General features: G+C 46.0%; 2 protein-coding genes across 3 annotated transcripts in view; one reads left to right on the forward strand and one right to left on the reverse strand.

Annotated features, from left to right (window-relative positions):
* Positions 1-12079, forward strand: part of LOC311115743 (DDB1- and CUL4-associated factor 15-like) — a 20072-nt gene extending 7993 nt beyond the window's left edge. Inside the window, exons 7-13 of one of the 2 annotated variants that reach the window (XM_084190890.1) lie at positions 888-1493; positions 1683-1774; positions 2059-2181; positions 4951-5033; positions 5669-5773; positions 5862-5977; positions 10678-12079. In XM_084190890.1, the coding sequence (XP_084047016.1) occupies positions 888-1493; positions 1683-1774; positions 2059-2181; positions 4951-5033; positions 5669-5773; positions 5862-5977; positions 10678-10733 (1181 nt within the window). In that variant the 3' untranslated portion in view covers positions 10734-12079. The remainder of the gene's footprint in view (positions 1-887; positions 1494-1682; positions 1775-2058; positions 2182-4950; positions 5034-5668; positions 5774-5861; positions 5978-10677) is intronic. The other variant, XM_084190891.1, reaches the window with a different exon arrangement.
* An 815-nt stretch (positions 12080-12894) lies between these two features.
* Positions 12895-22500, reverse strand: part of LOC311115744 (MHC class II regulatory factor RFX1-like) — a gene marked incomplete at its 5' end in the record, with an annotated part of 10163 nt that continues 557 nt past the window's right edge. Inside the window, 9 exons of the mRNA XM_084190892.1 lie at positions 12895-16414; positions 16793-16838; positions 17080-17233; positions 17896-18107; positions 18644-18793; positions 18935-19032; positions 19946-20097; positions 20189-20292; positions 21063-21181. Coding sequence (XP_084047018.1) covers positions 16281-16414; positions 16793-16838; positions 17080-17233; positions 17896-18107; positions 18644-18793; positions 18935-19032; positions 19946-20097; positions 20189-20292; positions 21063-21181 — 1169 coding nt within the window. The remainder of the gene's footprint in view (positions 16415-16792; positions 16839-17079; positions 17234-17895; positions 18108-18643; positions 18794-18934; positions 19033-19945; positions 20098-20188; positions 20293-21062; positions 21182-22500) is intronic.

Raw genomic sequence — 22500 nt, forward strand, 5'->3', positions numbered from 1 at the left:
TATTACTAAGTCCTCTCCTGTGTGGTATTACTAAGTCCTCTCCTGTGTGGTATTACTAAGTCCTCTCCTGTGTGGTATTACTAAGTCCTCTCCTGTGTGGTATTACTAAGTCCTCTCCTGTGTGGTATTACTAAGTCCTCTCCTGTGTGGTATTACTAAGTCTCCTCTCCTGTGTGATATTACTAAGTCCTCTCCTGTGTGATATTACTAAGTCTCCTCTCCTGTGTGATATTACTAAGTCCTCTCCTGTGTGATATTACTAAGTCCTCTCCTGTGTGGTATTACTAAGTCCTCTCCTGTGTGGTATTACTCAGTCTCCTCTCCTGTGTGGTATTACTCAGTCTCCTCTCCTGTGTGGTATTACTAAGTCCTCTCCTGTGTGGTATTACTAAGTCCTCTCCTGTGTGGTATTACTAAGTCCTCTCCTGTGTGGTATTACTAAGTCCTCTCCTGTGTGGTATTACTAAGTCCTCTCCTGTGTGGTATTACTAAGTCCTCTCCTGTGTGGTATTACTAAGTCTCCTCTCCTGTGTGGTATTACTAAGTCCTCTCCTGTGTGGTATTACTAAGTCTCCTCTCCTGTGTGATATTACTAAGTCCTCTCCTGTGTGGTATTACTAAGTCTCCTCTCCTGTGTGATATTACTAAGTCCTCTCCTGTGTGGTATTACTAAGTCTCCTCTCCTGTGTGATATTACTAAGTCTCCTCTCCTGTGTGATATTACTAAGTCCTCTCCTGTGTGGTATTACTAAGTCTCCTCTCCTGTGTGATATTACTAAGTCCTCTCCTGTGTGGTATTACTAAGTCTCCTCTCCTGTGTGGTATTACTAAGTCTCCTCTCCTGTGTGATATTACTCAGTCTCCTCTCCTGTCTCCTGTGTTGTCAGCAGGTGAGCAGGGTCAGTCTTCTCAGATCCTGTTCAGAAAGAAAGCATCAGCCCCCACCTCAGAACATCAACCCCCTCCATCGCCCTCTTCATCCTCCTCCTCTTCTTCTTACGGGTCTCCCAACAGCCGCCCGCTAACCGCCAAGTCAAGCCCCGCCCCTCTCTCCCCTAGCCAATCACAAGCCGCCGCCCGGGCGCGAGAGTTTGCCGCCGACCTCTTCAGACGTGCCCAGGGAGGAGGGAGGGAAAACGAGGGAGGAGAGAGGAGAGGGAAAACGGAGAGGAGGGAAGAGGGAGAGGGGAACGTCGTGACTGAGAGAGAAGGGGTGAGCATGGAGAGAGAACGGAGGGAGGAGACACAAACGGATAAACTGACCAGCTCGCCACAGACTTCCGCTTCAGCTGGGAACCAAAGTTTGTCGCGACCTTTGCAGGAGGACTCTGTTCAGTGTGGCACGGTGATGTCTCCTGCCTCCTCGTCCTCCTCGTCCCCCCCAACTCCTCAGTCTTCTCAGGAAGCAGGCTGCAGCGAGCCGGGATATGTCAACTACACACGCTTGCAGTACCGCATGCCGCAGCCGGGGGCGCCAGAGCAGGATGCAGGAGGTGAGACACAGACAGACACTGTAGAAGAAGAAATGTTTTCACATGTAACACACAATGTGCTTGGTCATGTGACTAGGAAGCTGAAACCCCTCCCTCTTTTTCCCCTCTCTCACCCTCCTTTCTTTCTATGTCTGCTTCCCTCTAAACTCCCTCCCTCCCTCTCTTTCTCCCCTCCCTCCCTCCCTCCAGGTTATGAGGATGAGAAGGTCCAGCTTCCCTTCACTGTGACTGACCTGAAGGGACGCAACCTACAGCTGGTCACTGGGCCCCACAACGGACAGGTGTGTGTGTGTGTGTGTGTGTGTGTGTGTGTGTGTGTGTGTGTGTGTGTGTGTGTGTGTGTGTGTGTGTGTGTGTGTGAGAGAGAGAAAAATATATCCAGCGCTACCAATGGAGAGAGGGCGATAAGGAGAGAAATATGAAAGAGAGGTCTGTCTGAGAGACGGGGCCGGAGTGTGTTCATATTTAGACCTGTTGTCTTCACTTAGTATTTGGAAGGAGCCCAAGTCAAGGAGAAGTGCAGTAAACCTGAACATGCTGAAGTGAGTGTGTGTTTGACCTACAGACTGTTTGTGTGGAGCAGTTGACTCTGGACTTTGAGTACCTGATCAACGAGGTGATCCGGAGCGACGCCCGCTGGGCTCCTCAGTTCTGCTCCTTCAACGACTACGATGTTGTCATACTGGAGGTATATACATACACACACACTAGACATACACACACTGTAGACCCACACACTGTAGACCCACACACTATAGAACCACACACTGTAGACCCACACGCTATAGACCCACACGATGTAGACCCACACACTGTAGACCCACACGCTATAGACCCACACGCTATAGACCCACACACTGTAGACCCACACGCTGTAGACCCACACGCTGTAGACCCACACACTGTAGACCCACACGCTATAGACCCACACACTGTAGACCCACACGCTATAGACCCACACACTGTAGACCCACACGCTGTAGACCCACACGCTGTAGACCCACACACTGTAGACCCACACACTGTAGACCCACACGCTGTAGACCCACACGCTATAGACCCACACGCTATAGACCCACACGCTATAGACCCACACACTGTAGACCCACACGCTGTAGACCCACACGCTATAGACCCACACGCTGTAGACACACACACACTATAGAGACCCACACACACTATAGAGACCCACACACACTATAGAGACCAACACACACTATAGACACACACACACTGTAGACCCACACACTGTAGACCCACACACTATAGACCCACACGCTATAGACCCACACACTGTAGACCCACACGCTATAGACCCACACACTGTAGACCCACACGCTATAGACCCACACACTGTAGACCCACACGCTGTAGACCCACACGCTGTAGACCCACACACTGTAGACCCACACACTGTAGACCCACACGCTGTAGACCCACACGCTATAGACCCACACGCTATAGACCCACACGCTATAGACCCACACACTGTAGACCCACACGCTGTAGACCCACACGCTATAGACCCACACGCTGTAGACACACACACTATAGAGACCCACACACACTATAGAGACCCACACACACTATAGAGACCCACACACACTATAGAGACCAACACACACTATAGAGACCCACACACACTATAGACCCACATTATAGAGACACACTAGACACACTATAGAGACCCACACACACTATAGAGACCCACACACACACACTATATACACTCACGCACTATATACACACACACACACACACACACACACACACACACACACACACACTATAGAGACACACTCTATAGACACATACACACACACACACACACACTGTACGCATGCATTCACACACACAGGAGCATCTACGGACACTTGCACACACTCTACAAGCGTGCACACATACACACTGTATATATACAGTACCAGTCAAAAGTTTGGACACACCTACTCATTCAAGGGTTTTTCTTTAATTTTACTATTTTCTACATTGTAGAATAATAGTGAAGACATCAAAACTATGAAATAACACATATGGAATCATGTAGTTACCAAAAAAGTGTTAAACATAAACAAATCAAAATATATTTTATATTTGAGATTCTTCAAAGTAGCCACCCTTTGCCTTGATGACAGCTTTGCACACTCTTGGCAATCTCTAAAACCAGCTTCACCTGGAATGCTTTTCCAACAGTCTTGAAGGAGTTCCCACATATGCTGAGCACTTGTTGACTGCTTTTCCTTCACTCTGCGGTCCAACTCATCCCAAACCATCTCAATTAGGTTGAGGTTGGGGGATTGTGGAGGCCAGGTCATCTGATGCAGCACTCCATCACTGTCCTTCTTGGTCAAATAGCCCTTACACAGCCTGGAGGTGTGTTGGGTCATTGTCCTGTTGAAAAACAAATGATAGTCCCACTAAGCCCAAACCAGATGGGATGGCGTATCGCTGCAGAATGCTGTGGTAGCCATGCTGATTAAGTGTCCCTTGAATTCTAACTATATCACAGACAGTGTCACCAGCATAGCACCATCACACCACCACCTCCATGCTTCACGGTGGGAATTACACATGCGGAGATCATCCGTTCACCCACATCGAGTCTCACAAAGACACAGTGGTTGAAACCAAAAATCTCCCATTTGGACTCCAGACCAAAAGACAGATTTCCACCGGTCTAATGTCCATTGCTTGTGCTTCTTGGCCCAAGCAAGTCTCTTCTTCTTATTGGTGTCCTTTAGTAGTGGTTTCTTTGCAGCAATTTGACCATGAAGGCCTGATACACCCAGTCTCCTCTGAACATTTAATGTTGAGATGTGTCTGTTACTTGAACTCTGTGAAGCACTTATTTGGGCTGCAATTTCTGAGGCTGGTAACTAATGAACTTATCCTCTGCAGCAGAGCTAACTCTGGGTCTTCCTTTCCTGTGGTGGTCCTCATGAGAGCCAGTTTCATCATAGCGCTTGATGGTTTTTGCGACTGCACTTGAAGACACTTTCAAAGTTCACTTTTTCCAGATTGACTGACCTTCATGTCTTAAAGTAATGATAGACTGTCGTTTCTCTTGGCTTATTTGAGCTGTTCTTGCCATAATATGGACTTGGTCTTTTACCAAATAGGGCTATCTTCTGTATACCCCCTACCTTGTCACAACACAACTGATTGGCTCAAACGCATTAAGAAGGAAAGAAATTCCACAAATTAACTTTTAAGAAGGCACACCTGTTAATTGAAATGCATTCCAGGTGACTACCTCATGAAGCTGGTTGAGAGAATGCCAAGAGTGTGCAAAGCTGTCGTCAAGGCAAAGGGTGGCTATTTGTTTAATGCTTTTTTTGTATATATATATATATATATATATATATATATACAGTCTATACGCATGAGCACACACACACTCTACATGCACACACACTCACATCGTGTCAGACAGTAATGGTGTGTGTGTGTGTATCAGGTGTGTCCGGAGACTAACACGGTGGTGATCAACATTGGTCTGCTGCTGCTGGCCTTCTCCAACCCTGAAGAGGAACACTGCAGGTAACTACACCACACACACACCTCTACACACTACACATACACACACACCTATACACACACACCTATACACACTACACACACACACACACCTATACACACTACACACACACCTCCACGCTTCATCCCAGCTTGAACGAAAAAGGGAATCGGGACCGTATGTATCAAGTGCTGATCTAGGATCAGTTTAGCCTTTTAGATCACAACAAATAAGATTACATGGGGGGGGGGGGCCTGATCCTAGATCAGCACTCCAGCTCTGAGATACAGGTGCTCAACTGAGGAACTTGATCATCCAAAACAACATTCCTGACCTCCGAACACCTCACCAGGTGACCATCCCAGGAAAACAATTGTATTGGTCACATACACGTGTTTAGTAGATGTTATTGCGGGTGTAGCGAAATGCTTGTGCTTCTAGCTCCGACAGTGCAGTAATATCTAACAATTTACAACATATACCCAATACACACAAATCTAAGTAAATAGATGAGTTTAGTCACAACACAAACAAACAGGAGGGATTTTTATTTTATTTATTTATCACCTGGTGAGGTTGTTTTGGGGTCAGGAGTGCTGTTTTAAACACCTCTGTCTGTCACTCACACTAAACGGTAGTTTTCTGTCTTGTCTTCCAGGCCCAACACCTACCACTCCAGTCTGCAGGTGAGCTGGGACCTCAACACAGGAGTGTGTCACACCGTCGGGGTTGGTGACCTCACTGAGGTCAAGGGTCAGACCAGGTGAGACTCTCTCTTTCTCTTTTCATACCACTCTTTCTTTCTCTCTCTCTTGTTCTTCATATCTCTTCTCTTCTCTCCCCTCCTCTAGTGGCAGTGTATGGAGTTCCTACAGGAAGTCTTGTGTTAACACCGTAATGAAGTGGCTGGTTCCAGAGAGCAGCTCTCGCTATATCAACCGCATGACCAACGAGGCCCTGCACAAAGGTACACATACCCTGGCTTGCGAAAGTATTCACCCCCCCTTGCCATTTTTCCTATTTTGTTGTCTTACAACCTGGAATTAAAATTGATTTTTGGGGGGTTTGTATCATTTGATTTACACAACATGCCTACCACTTTGAAGATGCAAAATATTTTTGGGGGTGAAACAAACAAAAAAACAGAACTTGAGCGTGCATAACTATTCACCCCCCCAAAGTCAATACTTTGTAAAGTTTCAGATATTTTTTTATAACCCAACCCTGATCTGTATTTCTCCACAACTTTGTCCCTGACCTGTTCTTCAACTGTGAGAGACGGAATCTAAAACAAAAATCCAGAAAATCACATTGTATGATTTTTAAGTAATTAATTTGCATTTTATTGCATGACATAAGTATTTGATCACCTACCAACCAGTAAGAATTCCGGCTCTCACACAAGTTTTTCTTTAAGAAGCCCTCCTGTTCTCCACTCATTACCTGTATTAACTGCACCTGTTTGAACTCGTTACCTGTATAAAAGACACCTGTCCACACACTCAATCAAACAGACTCCAACTTCTCCACAATGGCCAAGACCAGAGAGCTGTGTAAGGACATCAGGGATAAAATTGTAGACCTGCACAAGGCTGGGATGGGCTACAGGACAATAGGCAAGCAGCTTGGTGAGAAGGCAACAACTGTTGGCACAATTATTAGAAAATGGAAGAAGTTCAAGATGAAGGTCAATCACCCTCGGTCTGGGGCTCAATGCAAGATCTCACCTCGTGGGGCATCAATGATCATGAGGAAGCTGAGGGATCAGCCCAGAACTACACGGCAGGACCTGGTCAATGACCTGAAGAGAGCTGGGACCACAGTCTCAAAGAAAACCATTAGTAACACACTACGCCGTCATGGATTAAAATCCTGCAGCGCACGCAAGATCCCCCTGCTCAAGCCAGCGCATGTCCAGGCCACGCTGAAGTTTGCCAATGACCATCTGGATGATCCAGAGGAGGAATGGGAGAAGGTCATGTGGTCTGATGAGACAAAAATATAGTTTTTTGGTCTAAACTCCACTCGCCGTGTTTGGAGGAAGAAGAAGGATGAGTACAACCCCAAGAACACCATCCCAACTGTGAAGCATGGAGGTGGAAACATCATTCTTTGGGGATGCTTTTCTGAAAAGGAGACAGGACGATTGCACCGTATTGAGGGGAGGATGGATGGGGCCATGTATCGCGAGATCTTGGCCAACAACCTCCTTCCCTCAGTAAGAGCACTGAAGATGGGTCGTGGCTGGGTCTTCCAGCATGACAACTACCCAAAACACACAGCCAGGGCAACTAAGGAGTGGCTCCGTAAGAAGCATCTCAAGGTCCTGGAGTGGCCTAGCCAGTCTCCAGACTTGAACCCAATAGAAAATCTTTGGAGGGAGCTGAAAGTCCGTATTGCCCAGCGATAGCCCCGAAACCTGAAGGATCTGGAGAAGGTCTGTATGGAGGAGTGGGCCAAAATCCCTGCTGCAATATGTGCAAACCTGGTCAAGAACTACAGGAAACGTATGATCACTGTAATTGCAAACAAAGGTTTCTGTACCAAATATTAAGTTCTGCTTTTCTGATGTATCAAATACTTATGTCATGCAATAAAATGCAAATTAATTACTTAAAAATCATACAATGTGATTTTCTGGATTTTTGTTTTAGATTCCGTCTCTCACAGTTGAAGTGTACCTATGATAAAAATTACAGACCTCTACATGCTTTGTAAGTAGGAAAACCTGCAGTGTATCAAATACTTGTTCTCCCCACTGTATATATATATACTGAGATCATGTGACAGATTGTAACACTTGGATTGCACACAGGTGGACTTTATTTAACTAACTATGTGACTTCTGAAGGTGATTGGTTGCACCAGATCTTATTTAGGGGCTTCATAGCAAAGGGGGTGAATACATATGCACACACCACTTTTCCGTTATTAATTTTGTATAATTTTTTGAAACAAGTTATTTTTTTCATTTCACTTCACCAATTTGGACTATTTTGTGTATGTCCATTACATGAAATCCAAGTAAATTACAGGTTGTAATGCAACAAAATAGGAAAAAAGCCAAGGGGGATGAATACTTTTGCAAGGCACTGTATATACAATGAGTGTACAAAACATTAAGAACACCTTCCTAATATTCAGTTGCACCCCCTTTTGCCCTCAGAACAGCCTCAATTTGTCAGGGTTATGGACTCTACAAGATGTCGAAAGCGTTCCACAGGGATGCTGGCCCATGTTGACTCCAATGCTTCCCACAGTTGTGTCAAGTTGGCTGGATGTCCTTTGGGTTGCGAACCATTATTGATCCACACGGGGGAAACTGTTGAGCGTGTAAAACCCAGCAGTGTTGCAATTCTTACATTTTACATTTAGCAGACGCTCTTATCCAGAGCCACTTACAGTTAGAGTGCATACATTTTCATACTGGCCCCCCGTGGGAAACGAACCCACAACCCTGGCGTTGCAAGCACCATGCTCTACCAACTGAGATACACGGGGCTCTTGCCACACTCTACACTGCGCCTGGCACCTACTACCATACCCCGTTCAAAGGTACAAATATTACCATACCCCGTTCAAAGGCACAAATCTTTTGTCTTGCCCATTCACCCTCTGAATGGCACACATACACAATCCATGTCTCAATTGTCTCAAGGCTTAAAAATCCTTCTTTAACCTGTCTCCTCCCCTTCATCTACACTGATTGAAGTGGATTTAACAAGTGACATCAATAAGGGATCATAGCTTTCACCTGGTCAGCCTATGTCATGGAAAGAGCAGGTGTCCTTAATGTGTTCTATACTCACACATGGGCCAGCAGCATAACACCCAGCATCCCACTGCTGGCTTGCCTCTGAAGCTAAGCAGGGTTGGTCCTGCATCCCACTGCTGGCTTGCCTCTGAAGCTAAGCAGGGTTGGTCCTGCATCCCACTGCTGGCTTGCCTCTGAAGCTAAGCAGGGTTGGTCCTGCATCCCACTGCTGGCTTGCCTCTGAAGCTAAGCAGGGTTGGTCCTGCATCCCACTGCTGGCTTGCCTCTGAAGCTAAGCAGGGTTGGTCCTGCATCCCACTGCTGGCTTGCCTCTGAAGCTAAGCAGGGTTGGTCCTGCATCCCACTGCTGGCTTGTCTCTGAAGCTAAGCAGGGTTGGTCCTGCATCCCACTGCTGGCTTGCCTCTGAAGCTAAGCAGGGTTGGTCCTGCATCCCACTGCTGGCTTGCCTCTGAAGCTAAGCAGGGTTGGTCCTGCATCCCACTGCTGGCTTGCCTCTGAAGCTAAGCAGGGTTGGTCCTGCATCCCACTGCTGGCTTGCCTCTGAAGCTAAGCAGGGTTGGTCCTGCATCCCACTGCTGGCTTGCCTCTGAAGCTAAGCAGGGTTGGTCCTGCATCCCACTGCTGGCTTGCCTCTGAAGCTAAGCAGGGTTGGTCCTGCATCCCACTGCTGGCTTGTCTCTGAAGCTAAGCAGGGTTGGTCCTGCATCCCACTGCTGGCTTGCCTCTGAAGCTAAGCAGGGTTGGTCCTGCATCCCACTGCTGGCTTGCCTCTGAAGCTAAGCAGGGTTGGTCCTGCATCCCACTGCTGGCTTGCCTCTGAAGCTAAGCAGGGTTGGTCCTGCATCCCACTGCTGGCTTGCCTCTGAAGCTAAGCAGGGTTGGTCCTGCATCCCACTGCTGGCTTGTCTCTGAAGCTAAGCAGGGTTGGTCCTGTATCCCACTGCTGGCTTGTCTCTGAAGCTAAGCAGGGTTGGTCCTGCATCCCACTGCTGGCTTGTCTCTGAAGCTAAGCAGGGTTGGTCCTGCATCCCACTGCTGGCTTGCCTCTGAAGCTAAGCAGGGTTGGTCCTGCATCCCACTGCTGGCTTGTCTCTGAAGCTAAGCAGGGTTGGTCCTGTTCGGTCCCTGGATGGGAGACTAGATGCTGCTGGAAATGGTGTTGCACTGTTTCCTCTGGTCTAAAAAAAAATATCCCAATGCCCCAGGGCAGTGATTGGGGACATTGCTCTGTGTAGGGTGCCGTCTTTCAAAGGGGATGTTAAACTGTGGTCACTAAAGATCCCATGGCACTTATCGTAAGAGTAGGGGTGTTAACCCCGCTGTCGTGGCTAAATCCCCAATCTGGCCCTCATACCATCATGGCCACCTAATCATCCCCAGCTTCCAATTGGCTCATTCATCCCCCCTCCTCTCCCCTGTAACTATTCCCCAGGTTGTTGCTGTAAATGAGAATGTGTTCTCAGTCAACTGACCTGGGAAAATAAGGGTTAAATAAAAAAAGACTGACTGACACACTATCTTTATGTAAATGACAACTTCAAACTCTCTTATTATTCTGTTAACTAATGTGATGTTTGTCCCCCTCTCTCTTCTGTCTAGGTTCCTCTCTACAGGTGTTAACTAATGTGATGTTTGTCCCCCTCTCTCTTCTGTCTAGGTTCCTCTCTACAGGTGTTAACTAATGTGATGTTTGTCCCCCCCTCTCTCTTCTGTCTAGGTTCCTCTCTACAGGTGTTAACTAATGTGATGTTTGTCCCCCTCTCTCTTCTGTCTAGGTTCCTCTCTACAGGTGTTAACTAATGTGATGTTTGTCCCCCCCTCTCTCTTCTGTCTAGGTTCCTCTCTACAGGTGTTAACTAATGTGATGTTTGTCCCCCTCTCTTCTGTCTAGGTTCCTCTCTACAGGTGTTAGCTGACAGCGACCGGAGTACCTGGATCATACTATGAGGGACAACAGAGGGGTGTCCTGACACCAGAGGCTCGGACTGTCACACACAGACACACACACGTCGACACACACACCGACACTCGCACACACACATCGACTCACACTCGCACACAGTCAACCTGTTAGCTGCTACAGTAACAGTGAAAGGGGGCGTCTCAAAAGGCACCCTATTCCATATGTGGTGCACTACTTTTGACTGGAGCCCTTATGGCTGTGGTGAAAAGTAGTGCACCACATAGGGCCTTCAAACTCAACTCTGGACCTCAAAGCCAGTTCCACTGATTTAGAACTGGGACACCAGGTGTGTGATATTAATGATCAGGTAGAACAGAAAAGCAGCAGGCTCCGGACCTCGTGGGGTCAGAGTTGAACAGCCCTAATATAGGGAATAGGGTGTCATGACTCAGTTTACTACGTGTCGCCAACTTGGATCTGTGCACCTGCCTCTGTAATGTTGTAGGATGGAAGAAACATTGTGTGTTTTTCACATCTTCTGTTTGATAATTGTGGACTATATTATGGAACCATTTGCACCCGGAGCTGGACTGAACAAAGATGTTTTTACTGTGTTTTTTTTTAGTTTCTTTGGTATCATTTTCCGTTTTATGCCTGTGTGTGTGCGAGAGAGAGAGAGAGAGATGTGTATGTAGAGAGAAGTTGTGTGGCCCTCATGCCTCCGAGATTCTGCTGGTGTTCTCAGAACCTAAAAGGACTCTCCTCTAAACCAGACCTACATATGAACTGGAACCAATCCTGTTATTTGTCGCTCTGGAGTGACGTTGCCCCTAAGTACAGATCTAGGATCAGCTTCCCCTCCCCCAATCCTAACCATTAGTGGGGGACATTTTAAAACTGACCACAGATCAGTATCTAGGGGCAGCTTCATCTGTCTCTTATTTTACTGTTGACAGAGTTCTTGTTTTCTGTGTCCAAAATGGCTCCCTATGTAGTGCACCACGTTTTGTCCAGAGCCTCATAAGCTCTCATAGGCTTTGGTCAAAAGTAGTGCACTGCATAGGGAATAGGGTGTCAGTTCAGATTGGTCCCTTGTCTTTATAAATGTATTTGTATGTGATGGAGTTAGGGTTGCAAAATTCCGATAACTTTCCCAAAATGTCCAGGTTTTCTACAAATCCTGGTTGGAGGATTCCAGATTTACTGCTTATTCCCTCATCCCAGGAATCTTTTTAGGAAAGTTACAGGAATTTTGCAACCCTAGATGGAGCAGAGGCTTATGGGAGATGGAGTTTAGCAGCCTGTTATTATCTGGCTGTATCTTTAACAGACTGGACAGAGAGCATGGTTCACTTGAATATTTTTGATAAAAATAAATAATTGAAAGATTTGTCTTGCGTGGGGTTGTCTGTTTCCTGTGTGTGTGTGTGAAGAACAACACTTTTTAAAAAAGTTTTAAGAGATTGTGTGTGTGAGAAGAGGGAAACATTTGTAAAGTATGTATATTTTCCATTTAATGGCTAAAGGTGGGCTGGTATCATGTCTTTATGGTGCAACAACTATGAGCACAAGATGTTGAAAAGACCTCTTTAACATCTCCTGCTCACTGGGTACTGATAATAAAACTACAAACTCGTCACAGGGATTCAATACAAAGGTCTCCAAAACGTATACTAGATATCTTATGTGATTGTACAATAGTAATACAGTAGCTAAATACTCTGGATAGTACATCAAAATATGCTACACATACTGTTGAAATAAGGCCATAATGGTTCAAGGAGTACAATAAATATATGATAGTCACTAAAAGTTCACTAAAGTGACACGATATCTATATTTACTAATATTTCTATAGATATATATTACACATTCACTTATCTGTACTAAATAGCTTTTTTTGTTTACTATAGTTGACTTTTTGCTGATTCAGCGAGCTGGCAGTTAGGGTTGCCATGGATACAATGTTGCATGTGCTCTTGCATTGTCATCTGCCAACCTGATTGGTCATGTGAGTTCTGACCTTGTGGCCCAATCACAGATTAGCGATGTTTCTGTGAAGGTCTGTAGACCGCTGGTGAGATATCACTTTACTGTTTGTGGATGAATGATGGATGAGGATGGATGGACAAACGAATGTGATATATACAGGATGCATTATGGCTGCCCCCTCTATTCCACGACCCTACATATGCCTGCTATAACTCCTTATAAACACTTTAATAACAATACATTCCCAAAGAGTTACGAACAAATGTCAGATTGTACAAGTCCGCAGACAAGTTTAGAAACACTTTAATTTATAAATCTGATATCTAATTCCAAATGGCACCCTATTCCCTATATAGGGCACTATAGGGCCCACAGGGAAAGGAAAGTGCACTATATAGGGAATAGGGTGCCATTTGGGATGCAAACACAAGCTTTGTCTAGCACCACAAGGCACAGGTAATCTCTTAGTTGGCCAAATAAAAAAATAAAATACAATAAATGTTCTTTCTAAATGCTGCACTGTATCGACCTATACACCCCACCCTCTAAACTAGAGGTCTGTGTTATACATCAGGTTACTACTGTTACAGCGTCTGATTGATCGATATTGATCAATTCATATCAAGACACCTTCAGTCTCATTTGATGGAGGGCTATTAACATATTCATACTCAATCTTTGAGGCTCCTTCCTAAACGGTGCCCTGTTTAAGTACCAATAGGATGCCATTTGGAAAACTCTGTGAGAAGTGGTTATTTAAGAGGTCATCATGAACATCATCAGGCCCTAAAAACAGACCGGTGTAACAACTCTACACCTGGCTTGAGGCAAACGCAGTAAATCTCTCTCCCCTTCTCTCGGGTTCTATGGCAGTTAGGACAGTGGGTGAGAAGGTGAGGACAGAGATGATTATAGGCATGCAGGTTGACTGACATATAGGTCTAGATTCAATCTGAGGTATAGTATAGACCGCTGTTAACAGTGACATATAGGTCGGGATTCATCCGAGGTACATTGTAGACTTAATGTTGACAATGCCCCTTTTAAAGGCAATGCCCCCTGATGTGTTCGCGGAGACTGCATTCACGGTAAACGTTGCATGTCAGCTCAATCGGAAATTACCTTTAAAATGTCAAGCGTGCTACAATACACTTCGGATTGAATCTCGGCCACTGTGTTGGTACAAGACTGTTTATGCATCCAACAACAACAAGTTGCCAAACTAGGGGTAATGTTAATTGGTGGGATAAGATAAATTGGTAAAATCTGAAACAGACCGTTACCCCAGACTAGTGTGTTTAGTGAAGGGGTTAATGTCTCTTATGTCACAATGAAGGACTAGTGTGTTTAGTGAAGAGGTTACTGTCTCTTATGTCACAATGAAGGACTAGTGTGTCTAGTGAAGGGGTTACTGTCTCTTATGTCACAATGAAGGACTAGTGTGTAGTGAAGGTGTTACTGTCTCTTATGTCACAATGAAGGACTAGTGTGTCTAGTGAAGGGGTTACTGTCTCTTATGTCACAATGAAGGACTAGTGTGTCTAGTGAAGGGGTTAATGTCTCTTATGTCACAATGAAGGACTAGTGTGTCTAGTGAAGGGGTTACTGTCTCTTATGTCACAATGAAGGACTAGTGTGTCTAGTGAAGGGGTTACTGTCTCTTATGTCACAATGAAGGCGATGATGAGGAACAATGAGGAACCATGACAACTAAAAGAGCTGAAAAGGTAAAGTGTCAGTAGGAAGGCAAGCTGTGAAACCTCTCTCTCTCCTCCTCTCACACACACACAGTCTTGTACAGCTAACCTTAAACCAAAAACCTAACATTAACCCTAACACTTACCCTAGCTCCTAACCTTTAATGTAATTCTAACCCTAACACTAATTCTAACCTTAACCTCCTAGAAATAGCATTTGACCTTGTGGGGACTAACAAAATGTCCCCAGTTGGTCAAATATTTGTTTGTTTACTATTCTTGTGGGGGCTTCTGGTCCCCACAAGAATAGTAAAACATGTCCACACACACACACACACACACACACACACACACACACACACACACACACACACCCACATCCACACGTCCACACACACACACCTCTCCAGAGAGATCAAGGTGCAGACAGAGTGTGTGAGGTTAGGTTGCAGGAACAGATAAGGAACTTAATGGCATTGGGAACACAAATGGGCTCATAGCAAACTATCATTAAGGCAAAGGATGAGTGTGTTATTGAGGGTGTGTGTGTGTCATGTTAGCCAACGGCTAAGTCGAGAGTGTGTGATTTAAGTTGTCAGTGTGCGTGTGTGTTGGGTCAGTGTGTGTGAGTCACTGTGTGTGTGGTATTGAACAGTCCTCAGGGGTCAGTGTGTGTGAGTCACTGTGTGTGTGGTATTGAACAGTCCTCAGGGGTCAGTGTGTGTTGGGTCAGTGTGTGTGTGGTATTGAACAGTCCTCAGGGGTCAGTGTGTGTGAGTCACTGTGTGTGTGGTATTGAACAGTCCTCAGGGGTCAGTGTGTGTGAGTCACTGTGTGTGTGGTATTGAACAGTCCTCAGGGGTCAGTGTGTGTTGGGTCAGTGTGTGTGTGGTATTGAACAGTCCTCAGGGGTCAGTGTGTTGGGTCAGTGTGTGTGAGTCACTGTGTGTGTGGTAATGAACAGTCCTCAGGGGTCAGTGTGTTGGGTCACTGTGTGTGGGTCAGTGTGTGTGTGGTATTGAACAGTCCTCAGGGGTCAGTGTGTGTGAGTCACTGTGTGTGTGGTATTGAACAGTCCTCAGGGGTCAGTGTGTGTTGGGTCAGTGTGTTGGGTCAGTGTGTGTGTGGTATTGAACAGTCCTCAGGGGTCAGTGTGTTGGGTCAGTGTGTGTGTGGTATTGAACAGTCCTCAGGGGTCAGTGTGTTGGGTCAGTGTGTGTGTGGTATTGAACAGTCCTCAGGGGTCAGTGTGTTGGGTCAGTGTGTGTGTGGTATTGAACAGTCCTCAGGGGTCAGTGTGTGTTGGGTCAGTGTGTTGGGTCAGTGTGTGTGTGGTATTGAACAGTCCTCAGGGGTCAGTGTGTTGGGTCAGTGTGTTGGGTCAGTGTGTGTGGTATTGAACAGTCCTCAGGGGTCAGTGTGTTGGGTCAGTGTGTTGGGTCAGTGTGTGTGTGGTATTGAACAGTCCTCAGGGGTCAGTGTGTTGGGTCAGTGTGTGTGTGGTATTGAACAGTCCTCAGGGGTCAGTGTGTGTTGGGTCAGTGTGTGTGTGGTATTGAACAGTCCTCAGGGGTCAGTGTGTTGGGTCAGTGTGTGTGTGGTATTGAACAGTCCTCAGGGGTCAGTGTGTTGGGTCAGTGTGTGTGTGGTATTGAACAGTCCTCAGGGGTCAGTGTGTTGGGTCAGTGTGTGTGTGGTATTGAACAGTCCTCAGGGGTCAGTGTGTTGGGTCAGTGTGTGTGTGGTATTGAACAGTCCTCAGGGGTCAGTGTGTTGGGTCAGTGTGTGTGTGGTATTGAACAGTCCTCAGGGGTCAGTGTGTTGGGTCAGTGTGTGTGTGGTATTGAACAGTCCTCAGGGGTCAGTGTGTTGGGTCAGTGTGTGTGTGGTATTGAACAGTCCTCAGGGGTCAGTCCTGGCTAGCTTGATGGGTGGCTCCAGTGACGACTCCCCCTCTCCCAGACCAGCGGAGTTAGACGGCATGGTCATCTCTACCCCCTCTTCATCACTCTCCTCCTCATCATCATCTTCCTCATCTGAGACACACAGACAGACACACACACATTTAAGCCAAATACATTTAAACTCAGTTTTTCACAATTCCTGACATTTAATCCTAGTAAAAATTCCCTGTCTTAGGTCAGTTAGGATCACCACTTTATTTTAAGAATGTGAAATGTCAGAATAATAGTAGTTTATTTATTTCATCACATTCCCAGTGGGTCAGAAGTTTACATACACTCAATTAGTATTTGGTAGCATCGTCTTTAAATTGTTTAACTTGGGTCCAACCTAACTTCCGACTTCAACTGTATATTAACCTTTTCAAATCAGTCCAGGTTTATTGTGCCCACATTATTTCAGATATAATACATTGGAAGGGTTGAAGTATAATATAGAGATGAAGCATTTACCTTTATCAGGATCCTGAAAGTTCAGACTCCTGCCCACACTGGCAAACTGAGGGAGAGATATTCATATTTATTGTTTATTTCACTTTTGTTTACTATCTACTTCACTTGCTTTGGCAATGTTAACACACATTTCCCATGCCAATAAAGCCCTTAAATTGAATTGAATTGAAATTGAGAGAGAGAGAGAGAGACAATAAGCAATGTATCATGTGTGTCAGTATGTGTGTTTATGTGCCCTTGAGTCCATGTACATGCTTGCTTGCTCGCAACTGTGTGTGTGTGTGTACCTCTCCCATGACAGCGATGGGTGTCTCTCCTTTAGCCTGGGCCACTCTGTGTTCTATCAGGTAGTACATGTACTCATCATAAAGCAGTCTGATCAGGTGGAAGGAGCCGAAGCTGGCAGCACTACGCAGAGTCAAGTCCCTGATCACCATGGAACTGGGGGGGGTAGAGCGAGACAGAGAGATAGAGTGGAGAGGAAGAGGGGGGAAATATACATTCTAATCAAAGAGCCAAATGTAGATTTGGTTTCATTTATTGACAGCTTCTAAACTCTTAACTTTTGCTTCACTTTCTCTTTCTTCAAATCTCCTTTTTATATTCCCCCTCTCCCCTCCCTCCCCTCTCCTCTCCCCTCCCTCCCCCCTCCCTCCCTCCTCTCTTCCCCTCTCCTCTCCCCTCTCCCCCTCTCTCTCCCCCTCTCCTCCCTCCCCTCTCCTCTCCCTCCCTCCCTCCCTCCCTCCCTCCCTCCCTCCCTCCCTCCCTCCCTCCCTCCTCTCTTCCCCTCTCCTCTCCCCTCCTCCCTCTCTCCTCTCCCCTCCTCCCTCTCTCCTCTCCCCTCCCTCCCTCTCTCTCCCCCTCTCCTCTCCCTCCCTCCCCCTCCCTCCCTCTGTCTCCCCTCCCTCCCTCTCTCCTTTCCCCCTCTCTACCCTCCCTCTGTCTCCCCTCCCTCTCTCTCTCCCCTCTCCCCTCTCCCCTCTCTCCTACCTCTCTCCCCTCCCTCTCTCTCTCCCCTCTCTCCTACCTCTCTCCCCTCCCTCTGTCTCCCCTCCCTCACCTCTCTCCCCTACCTCTCCCCTCCCTCCCTCTCTCTCTCTCACCTGTAGAAGCTCCATCGCAGCAGGAAGAGCTTGGCAGCCTTGGGGAAGGCTGCAGGGCTGTGTTGGTAGGGCTTTAGGACCTGGGAGACCACGCCGTCCAACCAGGCAGCCCACTGCTCCAGAGAGTTATGTTGTTGTAACGTCTGCTTAAAGTCCTGCTCCAACCTCTGGACCACACCATCCTCACAACGACACACCCACGACGCCTGCTCCTAGAGGGGGGAAGAGGGGAGGGAGGGGGGAAGAGGGGAGGGAGGGAGGAAGAGGGGAGGGAGGGAGGGGTTCAGACTTATAGGTTGGAGAGAGAGAGAGCAAGGTAGAGAGGAACAGATCTGTGCCTTGACAGACATGTAGACAGAGAGGGAGGTAGACAGAGAGGGAGACAGAGAGAGGGAGACAGAGAGAGGTAGACAGAGAGGGAGGTAGACAGAGAGGGAGGTAGACAGAGAGGGAGGTAGACAGAGAGGGAGACAGAGAGAGGGAGACAGAGAGGTAGACAGAGAGGTAGAGAGAGAGGTAGAGAGAGAGGTAGAGAGAGAGGTAGAGAGAGAGGCAGACAGAGAGGGAGGTAGAGAGAGAGAGAGAGCGCGAGAGAAGAGAGAAAGAGGTATTCAGATAGATCAAGAGAGAATGAAACAGATAGACAGGCCTGTAGCTTGGTGAACTCCACCCTGTTGAGGTCACAGAGAGAGAGAGAGAGAGACAGAGCGAAAGACAGAGTGATCAATAGGTATCCAGACAGACGTACCTGTACGTTGGTGAAGTCAACCCTGTTGAGGTCACTCAGCATCTGATTGACCTGGGCTGTGTTCTGGAGGACGGCCCTGGCTGCCTGGGTCAGGTGGTTTAAACTGGTGTAGCGCCGCAGCGTCTGGGCAAACGCCCCCGCACACACCACCTGGAGGAGAGGAGAGGGGGAGGGGGAGACGGGAGAGGAGGGGAGAAAAGGGGAGGTTAGGGGGGAGAGGAAATGTCGTTTTGTGGAAGAGTGTTTGTATTGTGTGTGTGTGTGTGTGTGTGTGTGTGTGCGAGATCACACCTTGATGCGGACCATCTCCTCTGGTATGTTCATCATGGCGCTGGTCAGCCAGCTCTCCAGACTCTTGGCAAAGTTACGGATGGCTTGAGTTAAGGCACCTGACAGAGAGAGAGAGAAAAATAAGGTAGTCATGTTTTAAAAGACATATTACATGTGTAGTTACTGTATGTACTGTCATTTAGTCTTATGTAGCTCTAATGTCATGTTATGTAGACCTATGTTGTGTTATGTCCATTTACATCATTTAGCAGACGCTCTTATCCAGAGCGACTTACAAATTGGTGCATTCAACTTATGATAGCCCTATGTCATGTTATGTAGCTCTAATGTTGTGTTATGTAGCTCTAATGTCGTGTTATGTAGCTCTAATGTTGTGTTATGTAGCTCTAATGTCGTGTTATGTAGCTCTAATGTCGTGTTATGTAGCTCTAATGTCGTGTTATGTAGCTCTAATGTCGTGTTATGTAGCTCTAATGTCATGTTATGTAGCTCTAATGTCATGTTATGTAGCTCTAATGTCGTGTTATGTAGCTCTAATGTCGTGTTATGTAGCTCTAATGTCGTGTTATGTAGCTCTAATGTCGTGTTATGTAGCTCTAATGTCGTGTTATGTAGCTCTAATGTTGTGTTATGTAGCTCTAATGTCGTGTTATGTAGCTCTAATGTCATGTTAAGTAGCTCTAATGTCATGTTATGTAGCTCTAATGTCGTGTTATGTAACTCTAATGTCGTGTTATGTAGCTCTAATGTCATGTTATGTAGCCCTAATGTCATGTTATGTAGCTCTAATGTCATGTTATGTAGCTCTAATGTTGTGTTATGTAGCTCTAATGTCGTGTTATGTAGCTCTAATGTCGTGTTATGTAGCTCTAATGTCATGTTATGTAGCTCTAATGTCATGTTATGTAGCTCTAATATCGTGTTATGTAGCTCTAATGTCATGTTATGTAGCCCTAATGTCATGTTATGTAGCTCTAATGTCATGTTATGTAGCCCTATGTCATAACTCACTGGGGATGGGTCGTAGTACGTCAGGTATGAGGATCTCCACCAGGGCCTGGTACAGTGTGTTGTCACAGTCTCTGGTCCAGTGAAGAACAGGCTGGTACTTACACAGCACCACCAGGTACCACTTAGGTAGACGCTCCTCTGACTCACCATGACTGGAGACACACACACAATATTTGTTAGATTGCGTGTGTTATAATGTAATGTGTGACACGTAGAATGTGTGTGCGTGTGTGTTTCACTCACACGCTGAGTGTGTCTGCGTCGATGCTCTCGCTGAACCTCCAGAAGGTTTTCCACAGTGTCTCCACCAGAGTGAACTGCAGGTTCACCATCACATCGAGAATGGCCTGCACAGACATGACATAGCACTACGTGAGACTGACATAGCACTACGTGAGACTGACATAGCACTACGTGAGACTGACATAGCACTACGTGAGACTGACATAGCACTACGTGAGACTGACATAGCACTACGTAAGAATGATAAAACTCTACATTTGTCTGATATTACACTACATTAGACTGACATAACACACCTGTAGACTGACATAGTACTTTAACAGACATGAAAGATAGAAAGTCATAACACTACATTAGACTAACATAACATGACATTTGACCCACATAACTGGACATAGACCTACATTAGACAAAGCACTACATTAGACTAACATAAGACTACATTAGACAGACATAACACTACATTAGACAGACATAACACTACATTAGACTGACATAACACTACATTAGACTGACATAACACTACATTATACTGACATAACACTACATTAGACTGACATAACACTACATTAGACTGACATAACACTACATTAGACTGACATAGCACTACATTAGACTGACATAGCACTACATTAGACTGACATAAACACTACATTAGACTGACATAAACACTACATTTTCATTACACTACAATAGACTAACACAGTGTTTCCCAATCCTGGTCCTGGAACTAACACACCTGATTCAACTTCTCAACTCATCATCATTAACATTAGCTCAATCAAGACAGACATAGCCCTGCATAATATACACAACACTTCATAAGACTGACATAAGACTGACATAAGCCAGCAGTGCGTAGTAGAATGTATACCTCACAGTGTTCCCTGTAGAGCTGTTGGAAGGCTGTGATGTGTTCTGGAATGATCCCGTCTGGAAGAGGTCCGTCCTGCAGATCCAACCCTGGGAACTCAGGCAGCGCCCGTGACGCGTCTGGACAACAACAACATGTTTACATTGTTGTGTTATTATGTGTGGAATTATATGTTGATGATTTAACAATGTGTTTATATGTGTGCATCACATTGGTCAGTATGTTTCCTAGCTATGTTTAAGCCATTATTTACATACTGAGACAGTGTGTTACTACGGGTGGGTGTGTGTGTGTGTGTGTGTGTGTGTGTGTGTGTGTGCGCTAGGGATGCACATTTCGGTCAATTTAGCTGCCGACTAACTCTTTAACTGGTCAACAAACGGTAAACATTTTTCCAAACAGTAAAATGACATGACCAACAGAAAAGACTATGCATGCATACAAGGAACGGACATTTTTCATTAATGGAAACACGCAACAATAGCAAGCCTATAGTTTTACAGTCAAAAGGCTATAGCCTATTATTGAACATGCAACTCCTGTAACGAAGCAGTTAATAAAAACGTCATTTTCTAACTTTTACAAAATGCAAATCGCGAGAAAACACAGTTCTAAACAGCGCACCTGATCCCATAAGTTCCATATGTGACAGAGATTAAAATCTCAGTTAGAAATTTAGAATTAGGGGGAATCTAATAGCAACTAGGATGGGTTGCTAATATGACTAGGATGGTGCCTTGGACTTCTGGGCAACGAAAGAAAGTTGATGTGAAAACCAATAGAACAGGAGAGAAATGCTGGTTAATGGCATGAGGAAGTCTTTATAAACGTTTCTATGGATTCATTTAGTCAAGGCTACTTTGAAGCAAGTAAAGTAAAACAGGTTTCAAACAATTCTACTGCCAAGTGGTGGGTGACGCTGATAGCCTGCCTAGTGTTGACTAACGCCTATGCACTCCAAGTGGTGGGTGACGCTGATAGCCTGCCTAGTGTTGACTAACGCCTATGCACTCCAAGTGGTGGGTGACGCTGATAGCCTGCCTAGCGTTGACTAACGCCTATGCACTCCAAGTGGTGGGTGACGCTGATAGCCTGCCTAGTGTTGACTAACGCCTATGCACTCCAAGTGGTGGGTGACGCTGATAGCCTGCCTAGCGTTGACTAACGCCTATGCACTCCAAGTGGTGGGTGACGCTGATAGCCTGCCTAGTGTTGACTATCCAAGTGGTGGGTGACGCTGATAGCCTGCCTAGCGTTGACTAACGCCTATGCACTCGAATGGCGAATGGGAGGCGCGTTTTAATTACGACTTGAGATTGAGAAATAAAAAGTCGTTATTTTTAATCGTGGCCATCAAAACTGTTTTTAACACGAGATTGCATTTAGAATTGTTATTTGTTGCGCAATGACTGGGCTTACAAAAGCACATTTCACTCCA

Source organism: Coregonus lavaretus (genome assembly GCF_964263955.1).
Source record: "Coregonus lavaretus genome assembly, contig: HAP1_SCAFFOLD_5143, whole genome shotgun sequence".
NCBI classification, from domain to species: Eukaryota; Metazoa; Chordata; class Actinopteri; order Salmoniformes; family Salmonidae; genus Coregonus; species Coregonus lavaretus.